Consider the following 24,658-nt stretch of genomic DNA (forward strand, 5'->3'; position numbering starts at 1 on the left):
TGATGGCTGTACCTGCTGAGCAGATCCGCCATCTGATTGTCCTTGCCGGGGAGGTGTTCTGCCATGAGGAAAATGTTCCTCTGAATGGCCCACTTCCACATGCTCTGAGCCAGATGAGACAGCTGTGGTGAGTGAGTACCTCCTTGCTTTTGGATGTAGTACATGGCTGTCATGTTGTCTGTCCGGATCAACACGACTTTGTTGAACAAATGTACCTTGAAGGACTTTAGCGCCATGAAGATTGCCATCAATTCTAGGTAGTTGATGTGCAACTTCTGTTGTTGAGTGGACCACAGTCCCTGCACAGTGTAGTGGAGCACATGAGCTCCCCATCCTTGGAGAGATGCGTCCGTCGTCAGGATAATTTGTGGCACCGGCTCTTGGAACGGTCGTCCCTTGCAAAGGTTGTGTGGATTCCACCAATGCAGAGAGTTGTATGCCCGACCGGTCACCAACACTAGGTCCGTCAGTTGTCCCCGAGCCTGTGTCCACTGATTTGCCAAGCATTCTTGGAGAGGACGCATGTGCAACCTCGCGTGCGGGACTATGAAAATGCAGGAGGCCATCATGCCTATCAACTGCATGAACACTCTCGCTGGTAGGGAGTGTTGCGGTCTGAACCGTTGGATTAGTGACTGGATGCTGTTGATCCTGGCTGGGTTTGGCTGAGCTATAGCAGTCAGGGTGTTTATTGTCGCGTCTAGATACTGCCGCACATGGGCTGGTTGAAGGTGCGACTTTGGGTAGTTTAGCGAGAATCCCAGACTGTGAAGGAGTTGAATGGCGCATTGTAGTTCCGACTTCGCTTGAACAAGCCAGTCGTCTAGGTACGGGTAGACATGTATGTTCTGCCGTCTGAGGTGCGCCGCCACTGTCGCCAGACACTTTGTAAATACTCTGGGGGCAGTAGTCACCCCGAAGGGTAGGACTTTGAACTGATAGTGTTTGTGTTGAATGGTGAACCTGAGGTACTTTCTGTGGGATGGGTGGAGTGGGATGTGGAAGTAAGCATCCTTGAGGTCTAAGGTTGCCAGGAAGTCCCCTTGGTTTAGCAGGGGAAGAATTTGTTGCAGTGTCAGCATGTGAAAGTGTTCTGACAGTATATACATGTTGAGGGGGCGTAGATCCAGAATAGGTCTGAGGGATCCGTCCTTTTTTGGGATGAGTAAGTACAGGGAATAGACCCCTGTGCCTTCCTCCTCCATTGGTACGAGCTCTATTGCGCCTTTTTGCAGCATTACCAAGACCTCCTGCTGCAATAAGTGCAAGTGCTCTGCCGACATAGGACGGTGTCTTGGGGGAATGTTGGGAGGAGTGGATGTTAACTCCAAACAATAACCGTATTGGATTAGTTTTCTCACCCACCTGTCTGTGGTGATGGATGTCCAGACTGGCAGGAACTGCTGGAGTCTCCCCCCGACAGGTGTTGGATGGTCGGGGGACAGTGACAGAGAGTCACTGTTTGTTGGCGGCAGAGGAACGGGAGTTGTTGTTCCCTCTGCCCCTGCCCTTGGCACTGTTACCTCTGTAACCCCCTCTACCTTGCTTGGGGTAGGAGGATTGTGCACCACCCTTTGTAAATTGTGATTGTTGACCCAAGTGTCCTCTGGTAACACCACGCGCTCCTGAGCGACGAAAAGTGTTTCCCCTGAATTGTTGGGACTGAAGTGCCCCCATGGACTTAGCAGTCTTGTTGTCCTTTTTAATCTTTTCAAGTGTGGTGTCTACATCCGGGCCAAACAGTCTGTCAGGATTGACGGGCTGGTTGAGGATTGCAGTTTGGATGTCAGGCTTAAATCCAGATATACGAAGCCAAGCGTGTCGTCTTAGCATGACGCTAGTGTCAATCCCCCTAGCCGCCGTGTCTGCCACATCAAGTGCACACTTTATTGCAGCGTTTGATATAAGCTTCCCCTCTTGTATGAGCATTTCGGCTGCTTCTTTATACTCATCAGGTAGATGTTGAAGGAGCTGTTCTAGGGTGTCGTAATGCGCCCTATCGTAACGCGCCAATAGTGCCTGCGTGTTTGCTATACGCCATACATTGGCAGCCTGCGCAGCCATCCTCTTGCCGGATGCCTCAAGCACTTTCGACTCCTTGTCAGGGGGAGGAGCTTCACCCGTCGTTTGGGAGTTTGCCCTCTTGCGGGCATTGGCGACCACCAACGAGTCCAGAGGCAACTGTCCTCGAATATATGCAGGATCTCCAGGTGCTGGCCTGTATTTTTTCTCGATACGTGGGTTCACCACTCTTGCCCTGGAAGGTTCCTTAAAGATCTCTGGGGCATGTCTAAGGACACCCTTGAGCATAGGAAGTATTTTAACAGTTCTTTCTGAGACAGAGAAAGTGTTAAACAAAAAGTCTTCCTCCACCGGGTCAGCATGCATGTCTACATCATGATTTGCTGCTGCCCGTTCGATTAAAGCATTAAATGCTGCAGAATCCTCAGTTGGAGATGTACGTGCCCCAAAACCTTGTGGATCTTGTACCACCTGCTGTCCACCTTGGTCCCCAGTGTCGTCATATGTGTCCTGCTGAACATCAGGGTCATTGTCCACTGGGAAATTGTATTGGTCGTCTTCCTCATCATCCTCTCCCCCTGATTGGTTTGGGGAAGGTGATGGACTCCTTCTTGGTGGTGGTAGAACGGGCTCAATAAGGGCAGGACTGTCCAGTGCTGTCCTCTTTTTCTTCAGTGGAATAACATATGATTCCAGTGGTTGGGAAGTGATCTTCCTTTTGTAAATGGTCAGTGTCCCTGTGTGGGCATCGATGTAATGCTCTGATTGGTCATCTGAGGCTTGAAGCGCCGAAGGAGCCGAAGTCTGTGGCACCGATCTAGGTGCAAACGCCTTTGGCGGCACCTTTGGTGGAAGAGTGTAAAGAAGCTTGGCTGATGACTTCTGAGGAGCATCCACCTCCTTTGGAGCAGACGGCGTGGGAGCCGTCGTCGACAAAGTTTTTTCCCGAATCCGTTTCAGGGAGTCGGTGACCTGCGCGGTGAAGGAGGCGGAGGGTGTGGTAGCTGACGGCCGGTGTCCGGTGTCGTCGGAGTCCCTCGGTGTCGACGGTATTTGCGTCGACGAATCTTCAGCCGCATTGTGGCGCGGGTCCTTTGTAGACTTTGGCGCCGACGCCGATGCTGCAGATTCAACATCTTTCTGCCGATGCGTAGGTCCTGCGGCCTTCGGGTCGTGGCTTGTAGTCGACTTTTGTTCGACTGGGCGTTTAGTTGGCTGCGCCGTAGGATCGTCTGAAGGCGTGTGAACCGACTTCGACGACCGTGCCGGAGCAACAGAGGCCGACTCTTGACGGACGGCCTTCTTGGAGGACGAGTCCTTGTGCACCTTGTGTGGCGCTGCTGTCTCAACAGCCTTCTTCGACTTCTGTGGGCCGGAGGTGGACGGAGCCGATGAAGGAGCCGGTTTCGATATTGTTTGTTGGACGTCGGCTTTTTGTGGTGTTGTCGCGTCCGGTAGTTTCGTTTTCGATTTTGCCTGGACGTCGGCCATTTTGTCTTTTGTCGAATCCGTGGCTTTCGGTTTCGATTTCGGCTGGATGTCGGCCATCTTAGATGCCGTAGAGACCGAAGGTTTCGTTTTCGGTTTCGATACGGTTAATGGCGGCTCCGCTTGAGTGTCCGTAGCCGGGCGAGAAGGCGGGGCCGGGGATAGCGGTGCGGGGTCGTGGGTAAGGCAGAGTGGCGATTCCGTGACCTGAGCCTGAATTATATAGACTTCGGGGCATAGCTCTTCCTCCGAGCCATCTTCCGCGGCCCCATAAACTTCTTCGTCGTCCCCTACCTCCTCGACGTATTCAGTGTCCTGGCCGTGCCCTCCGACGTGTTCTTCGGCATCGGACTGGACCTCCGTCGCCGGAGGCGAAATTTGGAGATGATGGCTACTGCCTTCCACCGCGGGGTCGTCGAATATGTTGTCGGGTGCCGGTGCCGCTCGCTGGGCCTCGAGGCGCGCCGATGCTTGAGCGTCTTCTTTGACCTGAAGTGAGAGCAGGCCATGCAGTTGTCTTCGTTGTGGTCCGGTGACAGGCATTTGTTACAGACCGGATGCACATCGATGTGTGGATATTTGGATCCACAGATGGGGCAGTATTTAAATGGGCTCTGCTCCATGGTAAGGTTGTCGGGTCTTGCTGCGACGAGAGGGCCTCGATGTCTGAAGAGTAACTTGACGCCGTTAATTTCCGGCTCCGAGAGTCGGACGACGCTCGAGACCGTGCGCAAACAATACCGACGCTGGTAACGAAGGCCTTTTGGCCTTAAGAACAAAGTTTATCGGTTCCGACACGGAGACGTCGAGAACCACATCCGAACCCAATGGCGGAAAAAAACAATCTGGGGATGGAGTCGATGCCCATGCGCACTGTAGTCCAGGGGAGGAGCCACCTATCTCGTGATACTTCGAAGACTCTTCCAGGACAACAATGTGCAATCATCCGGACCCAACACTAGGCGGCGATCTATGCACTAGATATGAATTTAGCAGCCCACATGCCTCGAACCAACTGTTTACAGCAGAACTTCAGTATTGAGTGCAGTGAAACATACCATGACATGTTGTGCGGTGGTTTTTGAGTTGTTAAATTGATGTGGTGCATCAGTCCCTTGGTAGAGCTCGGCTGATGATCAGTGTGTCTCAAGTGAGTTCTCCAGCAGCCAGGTGCGAGATGTAGGGCGCTCTAACTCCCACCTGTCCGAGGCGTTTATGGATGTTCCAGAGTCATTGAAAGTGGTTGGAGCCTAAGGGCCAAGGGTGGCTCGACGTTTCAGGTCAGGCTTCACCTTGAGTGTGTTTTCTCTCTGGATACATTTTGTTTTCCGCTGTCTAGTGCTGTTCGGCTATATATTTGGGTAATTTTCCCCTTAATTTTACCCCTTGCTGCTTTTGTTGCCGTCCCCTTCGCATCAGATAACCTTTTTTTTCTATCTAGATTTGCATTAACTCCGCCGACCGAGCACAGCCGAATACTTTACCAAGTATAGACGTAAGGTTGGCAGGTTCGGGGGCCCCAGGGTCGTATCTCTGCCACAGCTGGCGAGGCTCCAGGCCGCTGACGTGGCCCCCCTCTTCCACGGATTCCTGGGATGCTCCAGAGGTGCCCGGGGGCCGGCCCACCCTGGTGACGTCCGAGGTGCTTGGGCAGAAGTTACAGGGACAACAACATCTTTCACTGGGGATTAGACAGCATTCTAGTAGTACCAAACTCTAAGCTCTGCGGCTGACCAGCACATCAATCCCTGTTCGATAAGTATAATTGTCCAGTGCATTACACTTCTGGAGTATGCCGCAGTTGGGCTCCACTGGAATCCAGACCAGAAAGTTTACAACAAGCATTTGCAATGCAATAGGTCTCGCAGTTACGAGAGTGTCAGCTATTGACATTGTAAATAATGCCTTTTCTTTATGTATTTAAAAGAAAAATAAAAGGCATTATTTGCAATGTCAATAGCTCAAACTTGCGTAAAGCGAGACCTATTGCATTGCAAATGCTTGTTCTCATTTCCCGCTTGACGGATCACCCCGAAATTTTCAAGATAGCAGCTAAAGTGAGTGGGCCATCTGTTTTGAAAATTTCGCTAAGATTCGCCAAAGGTATTGGCAAAAGAAAAAACTCTTTTGAATAGAAACAAGGTCCTTTTTGAATAGAAACAAGGTCCTAACTATAACTACCTACTGGCGACCCTGTCCCCTTTTATTTTTAATGATTGGGCTCCAGGGCCAAATTCCACCCAGGAAGGGGGGTGGGCGTGGCCCCACTCCCATTTTCTAATTAGGCTTGGACATGTGGTCCCTGGGGCAGAAATAGACCTGAGATGGGGTGCCGCATGCAACCCTCTCCCATTCCCTCCAGTGTCCACATTTTTGTTGTAGTTGCTATATTTGGGTGTTAAACTGGTACTAATGTAGTGCAACCAATGTCCAATGAAAAAATAATGAAGTAATAGGATTACATAATATGGTGCCTGATGCCACCTATTTTGCCTTTTCCTGCTGCATAATTTGGCCCTAACCTGTCGCATAATTCCAGTGGCCTGGAGTACTAATGTTTTGTACGTTTAAAATTAAGTTGTCACTGAATTTCTCACCTAACTATATTGTTACATTAACCTTTGTTTATTGCAGGGAATTTTCAGATTATTTTTTTACGTAAAGTAATATATTACTATAAGTAATGCCAAACCCCAACTGCAGCAGAGGGTTGACCACAGGGCCGGAAACCACCCCCTCCAACAGACACCCAACCCCACGCAGCGGTGAGAGGGTGCCCGCAGGACCGGTCTTCAAGCCAAGCTCTGGGTCTAACCCCCCTGAAGGCAGCCGACCCCATAGTGAATACAGCAGGGGGTTGGCCACAGAGCCTGGCTGAACACCACCATGTAGCCAACCCCATGCTGTGCACAGCTGAGCACCAAGGCATGGTCTGTGGCCAACAACCCCAGCAGGCAGCCAACATCCCCAAGCCAATAGTGGTCATGGAGACTCATCCACCAGGGTCTGCCTTAATTATAGGTGGGTGCCCCAGTGCCCACCCAAGGTACCCACCAAGCAGCAATATGGGAGCCCCGGCCATCTCCAACATGCTCGGCGGGCCGGCATTGCTCCCCCTGGAAGGAGCAGCTGATTTTTACTTCCTTCATTTGCGGGCAATATCTGTTCTGTTTGTCTGCCCATAGGAGTACCGGCAGGGAAACAGAAGTCTGCTCCCACCTCGAGGAAGCAACTTCAAATCTCCCAGTGGGAGCATGTTCAAATCTTGCTGCAGCTGGGAGCAGACATAAGTAATTGAGCTAGCCATGTGGTATGGACCCAAGGGCCTTCTAGGTTCAGGGTGGGGGGCCGGGCACCCCCTTCACTAAAATATTGGCCCCAGGGGGGAGGGCTCTCAGGGCTTCTGAGAGGCTTGTTTGACCTCTATTATCCTTTAGAAACAGGTTCCCGGATCCACCAATCCGGGTTTTTAAAATTACTTTAACTGCATGGAAGCCCTTGCTTTTAATAAGAAAAAACACCAGGCCTTGGTAGATCGGGTATCTCTACTCGGCAGACTTGCATCTCTTTTTTGACTTTCTTCAGGACCTTATGGTGTTGAAACACTACTGCAACAGATCGTGGACAGAAGAAATAATTAATCATTTCTGTCCATAAATCAAAAAATGTACCATGCAACAACCTACCGTATGTTAAGTTTTGAACGGTAGAAAAATGAAGACATGGTCACCAAAATTCTCACACAAAGGTACCTCCAGCTGACACCTTCCCCTCGTCTCAGTTTTCAGCCGGAGGTACCGACGGACAGAGCGGGGCCTCTACACCTGAGCGAGTGCCAGGCGAGGTGAGGCTTTTCCCCATCAAATCTTTGGGTGAGAATTTTGGTGACCATGTCTTCATTTTTCTACCCATCAAAACTTAACATACGGTAGGTTATTGTTGCATGATACATTTTTTGATTTATGGGCAGAAAGGATTAGTTACTTACCTGTAATCCTAGTTCTCTTCCAGGGGTATCCTCATCAAAGTCATAAGCACTGAATATTCCCGCCCATGTGCGGGACCCCGGAAACAATATAAAAATATATATGTAAAAAACACATATCTAGCTCCACGTACACATATTATTTTTTCTCATACCAATGCAGCCCCAAAAAGAGGCTAACAATGTAAAACCTTGTACATGTACTGCAATTATAAAGGAAACAAAAAACACATTCAATCAAATATCCTTTGAATTCTGTGTTTTAATGAGTAAAACCACTCATAACTCCTGAAAATTGCTTATAAAAAGACATTGTTAGTCTCAGGCTGCATTGAAAAGCAATAACATAGAAAATGAAAGCATTTTTAACAAAAACTGGCACTGTGCCTTTAAGGCAGCCCTGAACACAGGCTTCCAATCATGCCTCAGGGGTGACAGTTAGGCCAGTTGTTCTTTGCATAACCCTGAAGTCAGGGCTAAATGCAAACATGAAAACGTACAGCTCTCATTTACCTGGGGAGGTGGGTGGGTGCTTATGACTTTGATGAGGATACCCCTGGAAGAGATCTAGGATTACAGGTAAGTAACTAATCCTTCTCTTGCAGGGGATCCTCATCAATAGTCATAAGCACTGAATAGAATAGCAAGCCCAACAACCACCTGCAGGTAAATGAGAAGTACATCTTCTACCTTAAAAGACCCAACATCACAGCCTAGACTGGCTGTTACACAGATTCCGCAAGGAGGCCTGGCCTACTTGGGTATCTGCTCTAGTGTCAGAATCAAGACAATAATGTCTGGTAAATGTATGGACGGACCGCCAGGTCGCCGCCTTACAGATCTCAGACATGGGCACATTATTGAGAAAAGCCGCAGTCGCAGCTCTTCCTCTGGTGGAATGCGCCTTGGGAGAAAACCCCCAGGGGTTTTGCGCTAGCTGGTAAGCAAGTTTAATACATGAAACGATCCATCTGGAAATGGAACGTTTCGAGGCAGCATGGCCTGTCCTGATCGATCCATAGTTAACAAAAAGATGATGAGAATGACGAATCACTTTAGACCAGTCAAGATTTTAAAACCCTTTTCAGGTCTAAAGAATGCAGAGCCCTCTCAGCTGGAGTAGAGGGGTTGGGGAAAAAAGCGGGCAGAGAAATGATCTGATTTACATGAAAATCTGACACCACTTTAGGCAGAAAAGATGGATGCGTCCGTAGCACCACCCTATTCAAATGGAACACCGTATAGGGTTCATATGCACAGAGGGCTTGAATCTCGCTCACTCTGCGAGCTGACGTGAAAGATGTTGTAAAGTAGCTTTATGAATGGGTTCAAAAGGAGGACCCATTAACTTTGATAGCACATATTTCAACTCCCAGGGTGGAGAAGGAGGACGCACTGGAGGGTATACTTTTTTTTAACCCTTGCGGGAAGTCCTTGACAGATGCTAGCTGGAAAAAAAGAGGTTTGAGAAGGCGACCGCCTATAAGCCGTTATGGCCGCTAGGTGGACCTTGATGGAATTAAATTTTAAACCTGCTTTAGCCAGATACAACAAATAAGGAAGAACTACTTCTTCTTGACATTTGATCGGATCATGACTATTCTGTATACACCATATGTAGAATCTCTTGCACTTGCATGCATACTAATGTCTGGTGGAAGGACGCCTTGCCTCTTTCAGAATGAACATACAGTCCTCTGGCAATCCTAGAGGCCGTATTGGATGACCTCAGGAGCCATGCTGCCAAGCTCAGTGACGGAAGGTTGGGATGGAAGATCCTCCCGTCCATCTTGGACAACAGGTCCGGCCTGCATGGCAGCCTCTTGTGAGGAGTCACTGACAGATGAAGCAGGTCCGTGTACCACCACTGCCTCGGCCAATCGGGAGCAATCAGAATCCTTGTTGTGCACGAGTGTGTTAGCTTGCTTACCACCTTCGGAATCAACGGGAGAGGTGGAAAGGCGTACACAAATTCGTTTGACCAGTCGATCAAAAGAGCATTCCCTCTCGAGCCTGGCCGGTGGAACCTGGAGGCGAAGCTTCGGCATTTGGTGTTTTGTTAGTCCGCGAACAAGTCTATGGAGGGACGTCCCCAGGATTGAAAAAGTTCCTCCACCACTTCGTCGTGAAGAACCCAGTCTTCTTTGTCGTCGAAATGACAGCTTAGAGCGTCTGCCCTCACGTTTTGCTCTCCTGGAAGGTGAACCGCCGTGACAGATAACCCTCGAGCCAGAAGCCAATGCCAGATCCTCTGCGCTTCCAATGACAACGTCCGGGAGCGTCCCCCCCTGCTTGTTTAAGTAGTACATCGTGGTGGTGTTGTCCGTCTGTACTAGCACAGATGCCTCTTGGATTGAGGGGAGGAACGCTTTGAGAGCCAGGTGTACTGCTCTCAGCTCTAGCATGTTGATATGGTAAGTGCTTTCCTTATGTGACCACTGACCTTGAACCTGCAGGGGGCCCATGTGCGCTCCCCAGCCCAGAAGGGACCGTGATCAGTGTTTGTGCAGGGGGAGGTTGATGGAACAGGACTCCCACCTGCATATTCCGAGCTTTTGTCCACCACGGGATAGAAACTCTAGCTGCGTCTGAGATGGTGATGTGATCGTCCCAGCGTGCCGATTGCGGATCCCACTTGTCCTCCAGATCCTGCTGAAGAGGATGCATTCGAAGTCTGGCGTTTGGGACCAGGAAGATGCAAGACGTCATCGACCCTAGCAGGGAGGCAATCCTGCGCACTTTTTGAGTCTTGCCGCGTAGAATCAGTTGACATTTCTGGGCGATTGATGATTGTCTCTCCGCCGAAGGAAACACTTTTCCTGCTTCGGAGTCTAGCAGAGCTCCAAGAAAGTGGATCCTCTGGGTGGGCTGAATGACTGACTTTCCGAAGTGGACATGTAGCCCTAGTCTCTGGCAGAGCTGTATACAAGTCTGGAACTGATTCCTTACATTGACTGGGGAAGGACCTTTCACCAGCCAATCGTCCAAGTATGGATACACAAAGACCCCTTTGCGACGTAGAGCAGCCGCTACCACCGCAACACACTTCGTGAACACCCGAGGGGCCGACTTCAACCCAAACGGCAGGACTTTGAACTGATAGTGGGAGGTCCCCACCCTGAACCGAAGAAATATTCTGTGACTGGGGTGTATCAGGACATGGAAATAAGCATCTTGAAGGTCCAGCAAACACATCCAATCTCCCTTCCTGAGATGTGGATATATTTGGTGAAGCACCAACATGCGGAATCTTTCCTTTTTGACATGCAGATTTAGCGTTCGCAAGTCCAGGATGGGTCTGTATTCTGCCTTCTGTCCTTTTTTCTTGACCAGAAAATAACGGGAGTACACCCCTTTTCCCCTCAGAGACCGGAACTCTCTCGATAGCTGACTTTGAGAAGAGTGGTGACTTCTTTTTGCAGTAGGTGCAGTTGATGATTTGATGTTGACATCGGGGGAACTGGTGAAGGAAGACGACTGAAACGAAGACAGTACCCATTCTGAACCGTAGACAACACCCATCTGTCTTTTGTGATGCTTTGCCACTCTTTCAAATGCTTTGTCAGGCTTCCCCCCACTGGAGTGGTCCACGGCGCTGGGGGAAGAGACGACTCATTGCGTGGCTTGAGCCTTGCCGGTGTTGTTGCCTTGGCGCTGAATATTTCCCTTGTAATTACACTTGCCTTTATACTGGGACTTTTGCTGCCCCTGCTGATCTTGGCTCTTCTGCCAGTTCGGGGTTTGAACCGGCTGGTTTGTAGAGCCCTTGTTGAAGGAGCGAAATTTCTTCTTGAACTCCTTCTCAAGACCCACCGCCTTGAGAGTTTCCAGTTCTGCCTTCATGCGCTGCATTTCCTTGTCTGCACTTGTGCCAAACATTGAAGCACCTGAAAAAGGTAAGTTCAATATACGTGCTTGGGCTTCAGGTTTTAAAACCGTCAGTCGCAACCATGATGACCTTCTTGCCGTTACCCCATGAGCATACCCATGAGCTGCTAGGGTAGCACCATCTGCTGCGGCGCTTATCATCTGGTTGGAGACTCGACTGCCTTCCAGGAGGATTTCCTCAAAGTCCTTACGGTCCTCTGCTGGGAGCTTCTCCACAAAACGTTGCAGAGAGTCCCACAGGGATCGGTCATACCGCCCCAAGAGGGCTTCCGCATTGGCAACCTTGAGAAAAGACGCTGATGTATTGCAGACCCGCCTACCCCACGAGTCTTGCATCTTACTGTCCTTATCCGGAGGAACAGTTGAAGATGAGGCAACTGCATTGGACTTCCTCGCCGCCGCGATAATCACTGAGTCCGGGGGAGGATTAGCTCTGCGGAATAGCAGATCGTCCTCTGGAGATTTGTACTTTTTAAGAATCCTTGCCGGAGCCGATTTGACCATCGCTGGGGTTAAGAAGACGTCCATAACTGGCTCTATAATCCCCGGTGCCAAAGGCAGAAGAGGTTTGGGTGCAGACCTATGCTGTAGTGTCTCAAATATTACAGAGGATTGATCTGTGGAGCTTTTAAGTTAACTCCCAGCTTAAGAGCTCCCCTACCCAGTATGTCCTGAAAAGTGAAGATATCATCGATTGGAGATACTCTCGTTGAAGGAGAGTCTGACAGGGTAGGAGAGTAGTTTGTGAGAGCGGGTCGAGGAAGAAGTAGAAGGAGTTCTTCGGTCTCTCCTTGTGCTTCTTGAGCGTGATCTACGCCTGCCGGTTCTCACCCTGGAGCGCGATCGTTCCCTTTGACGAACTGGGGAGCGCGATCTTTCCCTCTGGCGCACTGGAGAGCGTGATCTTTCCCTCTGGCGAACAGGAGAGCGTGACCTTTCTCTCTGACGAACTGGGGAACGTGATCTTTCCCTCTGGCGAACTGGAGAGCGTGATCTTTCTTTCTGTCTCACCGGAGAGCGTGACCGTTCTCTAGGCCTAGAGAGCGGTTGCTGCAACCGAGACGCTGTCTCCTTGTCCGGAGCCCAGTGATGAAGTGGCTTGTACCATCTCGGTGAAAGTCTGACAGTAGGCGATTTATGTGGAGGCGTTGCATTCTCTTGCGAATGCCTGGATTCCTCGCTGCCCGACTGATAAATAATCACATCCGGGCCAGAGTCCGAACCTGAGCCAGCCGCAGACCTGGAGCGACTGCGAGAGTCCCTCTGTTCCGGCGACCTCTTCCGCTTGGCAGCGTGACTGTCACTCACTTGCGAGCCCTGGTCATCCTCCGCAGCTGAGGCAGACCCAGACGACCTTATAGACTGCTGTGCCACTGGATGAGACTGGACCACTGGATTTCGATGCCTCGACGTCTATCTCCGAGGAGGTGAAGTCCATACAGGCTTCTCCAACGTCGAACTTTGCTAATTTTTCGACGGCGAGTGCCCTGCCGACGTTTGTGAATGCCTCGACGTCGAGCGTCGATGGGCCGTCGACGGAGAATCCCTCAACGTCGAACGCCGATGACCTGGCGACGACGAAGAATGCTTCGGGGTCGATCTCTTCCTCGACGTCGATGGCCGATGACCTGACGGGGGATGCCTCGACGCCGATCGCCGATGACCTGGCGACGACGAAGGTTGCCTCGACGTCGAGCGTCTATAGCCAGACGACGACGGAGGCTGCCTCGACGCCGAGAGCCGATGACTAGGCGACGGCAGAGGCTTCGACGTCGAAAACTCTACCTGAGCCTTCGACGACGGAAGTCTCGACGTTGAGCCGTCCTGCTTCAACGGAGACCTAGACGTTGCACTCGACGCTGCACATCGCCCGGTTGACGGCAGCGGAGTATCTTTGACTTTCGACGCTGAAGACTTCACCTTCTTCGTCGTTGGAGACCTCAACGCTGATCCCGACGCCGAAGGAGAGCAGGTCGGAACTTTCTTCGACGTCGACCGCTTCATAAGTCTCTTTGGAGACCTACCTCTCTCCGAAAGTCCATAAATCCTGCTTCTCTCTCTGTCCTTGATAGTTCTGGATGACAAGGACTTGTAGTGGACACAAGAAGCTACCTCATGAGAGTCAGGTAGACAGCGAATACACACAGGATGTGCATCAGACCAAGCCTTCTTATGCCAACAGGCAGTGCAGGTGTCAAAAAGAGCCTTAGGCATTTCTGACAAAAAACTTACCTTTTTTGAGCCCAAAAAAGGTAGAACTCTCTCTCTAGGGTAAAAAACCGTCGAGTGAGATCAAAAAATTGAAGAGAACACCAAGTAATTCTGACAAAGTCAAAAAAAGGTGGGAGCTGTTAACCAGGGTCCTGACAGAAGGAGCCGGAAAGAACAACTGACCTAACTGTCACCCCTGAGGCATGATGGGAAGCCTGGGCTCAGGGCTGCCTTAAAGGCACAGTGCCAGTTTTTGTTGAAAATGCTTTCATTTTCTATGTTCTTGCTTTTCAATGCAGCCTGAGACTAACAATGTCTTTTTATGAGCAATTTTCAGAAGTTATGAGTGGTTTTACTCATTAAAACACAAAATTCAAAGGATATTTGATTTAATGTGTTTTTTGTTTCCTTTATAATTGCAGTACATGTACAAGGTTTTACATTGTGTTAGCCTCTTTTTGGGGCTGCATTGGTATGAGAAAAAATAATATATGTACATACATATATGTGGAGCTAGATATATGTGTTTTTTACATATATATTTTTATATTGTTTCCGGGGTCCCGCACATGGGCGGGAATATTCAGTGCTTATGACTATTGATGAGGATCCCCTGGAAGAGAATAATTAATTATTTCTTCTGTCCACAATCTGTTGCAGTAGTGTTTCAACACCATAAGGTCCTGAAGAAAGCCATTTGTTTGGCTGAAACATGTCGACCAGTTCCATCTATTGATAGTAGTATTTGTTGGCACTATCTACACTCTGCTTTTAATTTTGCCATTGTGGTGGCCCTCTCAATAAAGTTTTCACTTGGCACCACACTAGGCAATTTTAAGTTTCACCTTCTCATTATTAGTTCACAAACATTTTTTGAGCACTGCAACTTCTTTTCCCATCTAAGTACCTGTACTATAACTTTCTGGCCTCCATCACTGGTGGATCTGTTTTAGGATCTCTCACAAACATCTCAAGTGAGTACCTAGCAGATACCAGTATGATAACAAAATCCCAGATGATGAGTTTCTGCCATTTGGTGGGATGATGGGTATATTTTTACACTGTTTCTCACTAGATTCTGCCTTTACATGCACCTACTGTTTAGCAAGCAGACATTTTTTAGCCTTGTTTTAGACCTTTAGCATCCTTTGTGTATTTGTTGCTAGTTAGATTAGGGGATAGGATGCAAATAGGTCTTTAAATATATTTCCCCTGTAGACCCCTTTTTATATTCTGTTTTTTGTTTGTTAAGATGGTACTGCACACAGTTGATTAGCACTCCAGTTAATGATACAGCTGGTAGACAACTGATGTGGTTTCTGGAATATCAAACTTTAGCAGCTAGTGGCTTGTGAAAGGGCAGTCAAACCTTTCTGGTGTTAGGTAGGTACACCCAGTGGGGACACAAACATTCCAAATTGCAACTGCAAACATGGATTTACCATAGGGTTTCAGTCAAGTCTTTAAACAGTGATATGCTTGAAATTACAGGTATTAATAGGAGAAAGTTTAAACGACTGCAATCTGGGTGACCAGCCTTGATCCCTGGACCACAACCTCAGTCTGCTTTAAAATGGCAGAAGATGTGTTGTCTGACAAAGCCAGGGAATGGGATGAAGTAGTATGGTGGGCCTGACACTTGCTGTCATGGAGCATCTCCTCCTGCTGTCTGTTTTCCAAAGCTGATAGCATTAGTTTTAGGTCAGATGAGCTGCAGTATTTCTGTCTTAACTCCCACACCCCCACCCACTGTGTCTAACACCATCAGAACGGCCTTCAAGCAAGCTTCAATCTGGCAGCCCTAATTATTGTCTTCCTGGTCAGAGACCGCTCCTTGCCACAAAAGCCCGGGAGATATGGATGTATACATTTGAGCTGAGCTGAACTGACTTTAGAATGGATCCAATGCATTGGACTTCTTAATGGTATAATATGTGGACGTTTGATTAACAATAAGATGTAATGCTTGGGAACATTCAGTACCCGTCCATTTATTCTAAAATGGTCGAGCACATTAAGGAAAAACCAGTGCATTTGCAAGGAAAAAGGACTCAATAAAACGTGGAATAATGCAGAAATGTTCAGTCCAACGGCATGTGTCACAATGCAGGAATGTTCAGAAAAACAGCAATGCTCTCCTTTCTCAAAAAAATAAAACTTGTTTGATGAGGTATAAATAAAATCTTACAACTGATGAATTGAGCTAAGAATCAGAGTGCCAAACTGAAGTAATGAACATAGAAGCAAGCGGAAACCAGACCGTCCTTGCTGAAAAACCTGATGCCTCTTGTGCGAAGACTAAGCGTAACAAGTAACATGGTTGTGCATGTTGAGGAAACTCGAAGGTCCATGTAGGGCAAAATATTATAGGTGGAAAAATGGAAGGAAAAGTTTTATAAATCTGCTTACTTACAAGTAAGCAAATAAGTTAGTAAATATGAGAATCATGCCCCAACCACCAGGACTGATTAGCTAGAAAAATAGATTACAAGTAAGCAAAATATAGTTGTTGGGCTGCTGGTTAGTCAAGATGAATGGACCTTAACAATTGACCTCTGGTGACCCTCTACTTAATCATTATTCGAATCCAAGGACCCCTACTGAGTCGTTACTGGAAGCTGTGGACCCCAGCTTAGTGATTCCAATGATTTGAATCTCAAAATACAGAAAGAAAAAAAAACATTCAAATGCACAAATAATGAAATATTGTATATAATTTGTAAATATATTTTTAAAAATTCTACATTTTCATGGAAAGGTTGGGGCTCTCTAAATTAAACTGAAGCCACCAATCATTCATGCAATATCAGGTTTGAGCATTTGCTCTGCTCCCACAAATCAATCTGAGGACAGTAACAATTTTTATCCTTGAGGTTCAACTTCCTTCACATTTATGGAAAGTCTTAAAATTCAGTTTTACACTTTGCGACTTTAGTTATAAAGACTTCATTAATCTGATAGTACTTAATTTTCTAAGCAGGTGAGGATCGCGGGTAGGTGTCACGAACCCCCCCAGGGGTCGTCGGACCACAGGTTAAAAATCCCTGGCATAAATAAAGGCCCATTGCCTCACAAGATCTGGTTGGAGGATTGTCCCACTATTAAAAATGCTGCCAAATGAAGGATTTAGCCTACCTGTTTGTTAGCAAATACTAATAAAACTGCATCTCTAAGCTCATCTTCTGCCAGCATTCTCATCAACTCCTCCCGGGCTTCATTTACTCGCTCTCTGTCGTTACTGTCCACTACAAAAATCAAACCTGTTGGGGAAAAATACATTATAAATTGTTACAATTAATCCACTAGAACATGTACTAAACAGAACTTAGTGACAGCATAAGGTACAAGTATGAATGGAACACAAACAGTCCTTCATGAACCTTAGTAGCAAACTTCCCAAAAAACATCGGTTAAAGAGCATAGCGTGGTCAACAGTAGTCAGTGTTTTAGGACTTGTGTGCACAAGGACCACATGAGTCCCTGAAATTAGTTCTAGAATACGGAGATGATGTTACGAAGGGCAGACAGGTATTTTTCTTCATTCTACAGAAAAAGATATGGAAAGGAAGACATGGTGGGCAAGCGGAACAGCAAGAAACCATAAAACACACAAGTCCATTGGCACTGCAGTGATAAAGGAAATCAGAATGAAGTGTTTTTTGTCTTACGGCTAGACAAAACCAATAAAATGGATGGCAATTTTTAACTATTTTTAGGTAGATAATGTTTCCTACTAATAAATTAGTAGCATACTATATTCAATTCTTCACTTTAAATAGAGGTTATACAAATGGTTAATATACCACCTGTATTAGTGCTGGACACCTATGCTAAGCCTAATTTGTTAAGTATTTCCATCGATAAAAGAGGAGACCAATATATGTTAAGGAATGCTTGGCCTGTAGCAGATTTTTTTCTCTACTCACTAGATTGTATTGTAATTGCATTTATATAGTGCTTACTACCCGCGACGAGGCGTCAAATCGCTTTTTCGGCAAATAGCACGCTACTCCAGAACCTATAAAGGATTAGTGTTCAATTAGTATAGTGAAATATGAAAGTGATTTAAGTGGTGGATAGGTTCGTCAATTATTTGGATTCTGAAGGATAGCGGAAGGATAGAAGAGGGAAAAAAGGTTTGTATTTATATAGCGCTTATTACCCCTGATTGGTGTTGAAGCGCTTTTTTAGCGAGTAGCGCGCTACTCCGGATAAATCTACATACCCTGATACTAAATGGGAATTATTTAGAGTCAGCATATATCATGCAAATCTGATAAGGGTGTTGTCATTCTGGGCCTACATCGCACATGCCTCATCTATTCAGTTCAATATGAACCCAACTTCAGCGAATAGTAAAAATGATGAATTAATAATCAATAAAAGTACAAAAGAAAATGTTTTTAAGTAGTGGCTTCACTAATCATGTTACACAATACAATTACCCAGAGAGGAATGCTTAATGAGATTATATGCACAGAGTTGTCCAGCCCACTTGCGGTATTCACAGAAGACTTCTGAACAAGTTACTTACCTTTGGCAATATTCTTTCCGGTTTACAAACTAGCTGGTCTGTGACTAAGATGATGTTTTTTTTTGTCCTGGCATTCAGAGGTGTTGCACCTGTTGACACAGAATGCAGGATCCCAACCTTTGTTGCTTTAAGGGCTAAGTGGATCACCCAAAACTCCAGAAGGCTGATGGGGAGAGGACTCTCCACTGGAGAGAGAGTAAAGGACTAATATCTCCCCTTCTCCCAGGTAGAACTTCCAACCATGCAGTGACACATTTGAAACCACCATGACCTCTATGGAGAGTGAGTGAGTGGCCCACCACAGGTCAGCTACAAATACAGATACTGTGATGCTTCCCTTGATATTCAGATGGAGTTGGAGAAGCATCCAAAATAAGAAACTACACTGCAGGGACAGCCTGTGCCACCTGAATTTTGAGAGAAGAACAAGTTACTTACCTTCGGTAACGCTTTTTCTGGTAGATACTATATCTGCCTGTGGATTCCTCACCTTGTGAATACCCCCTTGCGTCAGCAACATTCGGAAATTCTTTTTTTTTCGTAGCCTCGCGCCGACGTGGACTCCTGACGTCATAGAGACACGACCTCGCTCGCGACTCCGCTGACGTCACCGACGCCTATAATAGGCCCACGCCGGCGTGATGACATCAGTTCCGCCCTTTTTTCCGTGCCATCGAGGCACACGGACGGACCAATGACAGCAGAAATATACAAGTATACACAGTACACAGTACTCAAGGCAAAACACACAGTGTTAAGCAAAAGCAGGAAAGCAACCGAAACATTTCCTTGACAATAAAATATATATATATATTACACTACAGTAACTCTGGCATAGAAGAGTGGACAACGGGGAGGCGGGTGGGTCGGTGAGGAATCCACAGGCAGATATAGTATCTACCAGAAAAAGCGTTACCGAAGGTAAGTAACTTGTTCTTCTGATAGATACATCTGCCGTGTGGATTCCTCACCTTGTGAATAGAGTCCCACAGCAGTCCCCACTCCCGGAGGAGGGTGTCCACTCTTCTAAACCAGGAAATCCTGAAGGACAGAGCGCGCAAAATGGCCGTCCCTCCTCACTTCGGAATCCAAGCAGTAATGCTTCGCGAAAGTGTGGAGGGAAGACCAAGTCGCCGCCCTACAAATATCCTCCACAGGCACACCTCTAGCCAATGCTGAGGTTGAAGACTTAGCTCTAGTTGAATGAGCCCTTATACCCTCTGGTGGTTCCTTACCGGCCAAAGAGTAGCAGATCTTTATGCAGAGGACGATCCATCTCGATAAAGTCCTTTTATGGACCGCCCTTCCTTTCTTGCAGCCAGCCAATCCAACGAAGAGCTGGTCTTCCAAGCGAAAGTCCTTGGATCTGTCCAAGTAAAAGGACACCGCCCTCTTAGGGTCCAGACGGTGCAGTCTCTCCTCCTCCTTGGAAGGGTGAGGGGGAGGATAGAAGGTAGGTAGGGTAATGGACTGTCCTAGATGGAAGGGAGTTACCACCTTAGGCAGAAAAGCAGCCCTGGTCCTAAGAACCATTCTATCAACATGAATGGTCAGGAATGGGGGCTTGGAGCTAAGAGCTTGAAGCTCACTAACCCTCCTTGCCGAGGTTATTGCAACCAAGAAGACTGTCTTAAGGGTAAGAAGCCTCATGGGACATTTGTGGAGAGGCTCAAAGGGAGCCCCCATCAAAAAGGTCAATACAAGATTTAAATCCCACTGAGGCACAATGAAAGGTGAAGGAGGGAACATATTAGTAAGACCCTTCAAAAACCTTAAGACCACAGGAGACTTAAAAAGAGAGGGCTGGTCAGGCAAGCAGAGAAAAGCCGACAGCGCCGACAGGTAACCCTTTACCGTGGCAACCGCCAGACCCTGCCGCGCCAAAGAAAGAGCAAATTGTAGAACATTAGACAAATGGGCCCTCAAAGGATCAACAGACCTTTCCCCACACCACGTGACAAATTTCGCCCATCTATAAGAATAGATGGACTTAGTGGAGTCACGCCTGGCTGACAAGATGACATCCACAACGTCAGGCGGGAGGGAAAAGGAATTCAGGTTGCCCCGCTCAATCTCCAGGCATGAAGGTGCAATGTCTGGAGGTGGGGGTGTAAAACCTGCCCCTCCATCAGAGAGAGGAGGTCTGCCCTGAGAGGGAGACGGAGCGGCGGGTGAGAGGAGAGGTGGAGTAGATCTGTATACCACACCCTTCTTGGCCAATCCGGAGCGACCAATATGACTTGGGCCCGGTCTTGGCGAATCTTCCTCAGAACCCGAGGAATCAAGGGTATGGGGGGAAACGCGTAAAGGAGTTGATCTTTCCAACTCAACTGAAACGCGTCCCCCAAGGCTCCTTGCATCGGATACTGGAGACTGCAGAACGACAGGCAGTGCGCATTCTCGCGAGTGGCAAACAGGTCCACCCGAGGAGCCCCCCACATCTGAAAGATGTCGTGAACCACCTCCGGGTGCAGCCTCCACTCGTGGTCGGCAGAGAACTGCCGACTGAGACTGTCTGCACGAACGTTCAGAACACCGGCCAGATGATTTGCCATCAGACAAATCTGATGGTCCTGAACCCAGGACCAGAGACGCAGAGCCTCTCTGCAGAGACACTGCGACCCTACTCCTCCCTGTTTGTTGATGTACCACATCGCAGTCGTGTTGTCCGTCAGGACTTGAACAGACTGACCGCGAAGGGAAGGGAGGAAGGCCTTGAGCGCCAAACGTATCGCCCGCAATTCTAGAAGGTTGATGTGAAGCAACCTTTCCTCTGGAGACCAAAGGCCTTTGACCTCCAGATCCCCCAGATGAGCACCCCACCCGAGAGTGGATGCATCCGTTATCACCGTGGCCACCGATGGGGGAAGTTGAAAAGGCTTTCCTTGGGACAGATTGCCTTCCACGCCCCACCAAGACAGATCCGCTGCAGCTTCTCTGGAGATCCTCACTGACTCCCTGAGGTCTCCGCTGTGCTGATACCACTGCCTGCGGAGACACCACTGGAGCGCCCTCATGTGCCAGCGTGCATGGTTGACCAACAGAATGCATGAAGCCATCAGACCGAGCAAGCGAAGGACCTTCAGGACTGGAACGACCGCTCCATTGTAAAACAAAGGAATCATCTCCCGTATGTCGCGAATCCTTTGAGGGGGAGGGAATGCACGACATACGGTTGTGTCCAGTACCGCACCTATGAACAGGTTGCGCTGGGAGGGCACCAGGTGAGACTTGGGTACATTTATTGAAAAACCCAACCTGTACAACAACTGGGTTGTCTCCCGCAAATGATGGAGCACTCTCTCTGACGACTCCGCTTTGATCAGCCAGTCGTCTAAATAAGGGAATACCGGAATCCCTGACCTTCTGAGATGTGCCGCCACCACTGCCATCACCTTGGTGAAGACTCGAGGCGCAGTAGTAAGTCCAAACGGAAGGACCGCAAACTGGTAGTGCTGCGATCCCACCGTAAAACGGAGATACCTCCTGTGCGACTTCAGGATTGGGATGTGAAAGTAAGCATCCTGCAAGTCGAGTGACACCATCCAGTCTTCTTCTTGCAGCGCTTGAAGAACCTGAGCAAGGGTGAGCATCTTGAATTTCTCCTGTTTCAGATAGAGATTCAAGATCCTGAGATCCAGGATTGGACGAAGCCTGCCATCCTTCTTCGGAATCAGGAAATACCGGGAGTAGCATCCCTGACCCCTTTCCTGCTCTGGGACCACCTCTATCGCACCCTTTCTTATCAGAGTTAAAACTTCCTCTTGCAGAAGAGACAGATGCTCCTCGGAGCAATACCCTTGGCAAGGAGGGAAATTGGGAGGGAATTCCCGAAAGGGAAGGGCATACCCATTTTCTACAAGATTGAGAACCCAAAGATCTGACGTAACCGATTCCCAATCCTGTAGAAAATGGGTAAGCCGGCCCCCAACCGGACCCACATGATCCTGAATGTCGGATCTAGGGCTGCTTCTCAGGGGCAGGAGGGTTGGAGGAAGTGGAGGAGGAAGAGACCTGACGTCCACGAGGACGCACTCTTTGCTTTCCCCTGTAGGACCTGTATAAGGAGTTTTGCTGCTGCTGTTGTTGCTGCTGCTGCTGCTGGCCTTGCCGGAAATTCCGAAAGGTCGGACGGCCAAAACCTCTGAATCTTCTGCCAGTTGAAGAACCTCTCATTTGGAGACCCAGGGATTTAGCAGTCGCCTTGCAATCTTTAAACCTCTCAAGGGCCGCATCAGCCTTCTTTCCAAAAAGGCCTGAACCATCGAAAGGAAGATCTAATAATGTCGCCTGAACATCAGCCGAAAAGTCAGAAGATTTCAACCAGGCAGACCTCCTAGTAGCGACAGCAGTGCCCATAATGCGCGCCACAGAGTCTACAGTATCCAAACCGCTCTGAATGACCTGGCGAGCCGCTGCCTGAGCGTCAGAGATGACTTCCTCAAAATCCTTCCTGCTGTCATCAGGAACTTTTGGAACTAGAACATGTAAAGAGTCCATCAGAGCGTGTAAATATCTCCCCATCAAGCAAGTGGCATTTGATGACTTCAATGCCATACTGGCAGAGGAGAAGGACTTCTTTGCCACCTGATCCTGCTTCTTTGCTTCCTTCTCAAAAGGAACCTGAGGGAAAGCACTAATGTTCTTTTTGGAGCATGCAGCCTGAATGACCAAACTCTCCGGTGAAGGGTGAGAGGTTAAAAAGGCAGGATCATCAGGGGCAACCCTGTATCTTCTGGCTACACTTTTAGAGACAGCTGGAGCAGACAAAGGTTTTTTCCACACCTCCAGAATGGGCTCTGTTAGAGCATCATTGAAAGGAAGAAGAGGTTCCACCACTGAACTCGGAGAATGGAGTACTTCAGTCAGAATATTAGATTTGAATTCTGCTGTAGGCAAAGTCAACTTAAGCAGATTGGCAGCCTTTCTCATAATCAAATGATAGGGTTGAATGTCCTTAGAAGGAGTACTAGAACCTGATGGTAACTCCCACTCTGGAGAGAAATCCAGGCTTCCTGCTTCTGCCAAATCTTCAAAAGTATCTTCATCCAACTCACCCTCCTCGAGGTCAGATTGTGAGTCCAAAAACCTCCTTTCCTCCAGAAGGCGCTGAGCCTCTCTTCTGGATCTCATCTTGACCTGTTTTGCCCTCGGATCCACCATCGGCTCCGACGGATTCGGAATCGACGTCGGGATCGAATCCGCAGGTTCAGAGGGATGTGTTCTAGGTCGACCCGGAGCTGGCGAAGCCGGAACCGGCGTCGACGGCTTCGGTGGAGCCGGAAAATGCCACGGCGGCGTCGGAGCCGGCATGTAAGGCATAAACGGAGCCGGAGGGTAGGAGTGAGGGACTCCTAAGTTAAAAGCCAAAGGACCCATGGGACCCGAAGGTGCACCAGAGGGGTACCACGACCTCGAAAAGACTCCATACATCGCGTTGAGAAACGCAGAAGGGTCCTGGCCTGGGGCAGGAAATGGTGGATGAAAACCTTCAGGCCTGTCCCGAGGAGCATTCGGATTCGGCTCACCTAAGGGCTCGGAACCCTCATCCTCACGAGGCTCCTCCTCATCTCGGACCGGGGACGGCGCCGGAGATGGATTCGGAGCCGGATTCGGAGTCGGAGACGGAGCCGGAGACGGCGCCCGTGACTCAGAAGGGGAAGCCTCACCTTCAGGTTCTGGATCCGAAACTTCAATGGTCACCACCTTCGAACGAACCTTCGGTGACCTCGACCTCGACCCCGACTCCTTACCAGAACGACGTCGGGACTCATGTCTCCTCTTCTTATGTTTCCTCTTCTTTGAAACATGGTCCGAAGCCGACTTCGAAGATGACCTTCCTCTAGATCTAGACCTGGATCTCGATCTCGACTTCGACCTCGCCCTTCGAGAACGAGACTTCGACGATTTTCCTTTTCCAGCTTTCATTTTAGCCACCAGGAGCTTCGCCTCTCTCTCCCTCAGGGCCTTCGGGTTCATTTTCTTACACGAAGAGCAGTCCTCCACATCATGGTCCGAGCTCAAGCACCAGATGCAGTCGCTGTGTGGGTCGGTAATGGACATCATTTTGCCGCATTCTCTGCAAGGCTTGAAGCCGGTCTTTTTTGAAGACATTGTCGAAGAGACAGGATACAGAGACGCAGAAAATGTTAATAATAAAGACAACAAAGTATCCGTTGGCTACAGAGATTCCCGATAACCGTTAGCGTCGACGACGCGGAAAAAAGGGAACTGATGTCATCACGCCGGCGTGGGCCTATTATAGGCGTCGGTGACGTCAGCGGAGTCGCGAGCGAGGTCGTGTCTCTATGACGTCAGGAGTCCACGTCGGCGCGAGGCTACGAAAAAAAAAGAATTTCCGAATGTTGCTGACGCAAGGGGGTATTCACAAGGTGAGGAATCCACACGGCAGATGTATCTATCAGAAGTATGCATTTAGACAGGCGAACAAGAAGCCTCAGAGACTTCCTCATCGAAAACCATGACTGACCTTGAAACATCGGCATCATATCCTGGAATGTCCTGGACTC

At 48.6% G+C, this 24,658-nt stretch overlaps 1 protein-coding gene across 1 annotated transcript in view; it reads right to left on the reverse strand.

Moving 5' to 3' along the window:
• Positions 1-24,658, reverse strand: part of ARF1 (ARF GTPase 1) — a 108,277-nt gene that overhangs the window by 10,769 nt on the left and 72,850 nt on the right. The window contains exon 4 of the mRNA XM_078665331.1: positions 16,730-16,854. Coding sequence (XP_078521457.1) covers positions 16,730-16,854 — 125 coding nt within the window. The remainder of the gene's footprint in view (positions 1-16,729; positions 16,855-24,658) is intronic.

The sequence above is a fragment of the Lissotriton helveticus genome, chromosome 10, assembly GCF_964261635.1.
Source record: "Lissotriton helveticus chromosome 10, aLisHel1.1, whole genome shotgun sequence".
Lineage (NCBI taxonomy): Eukaryota > Metazoa > Chordata > Amphibia > Caudata > Salamandridae > Lissotriton > Lissotriton helveticus.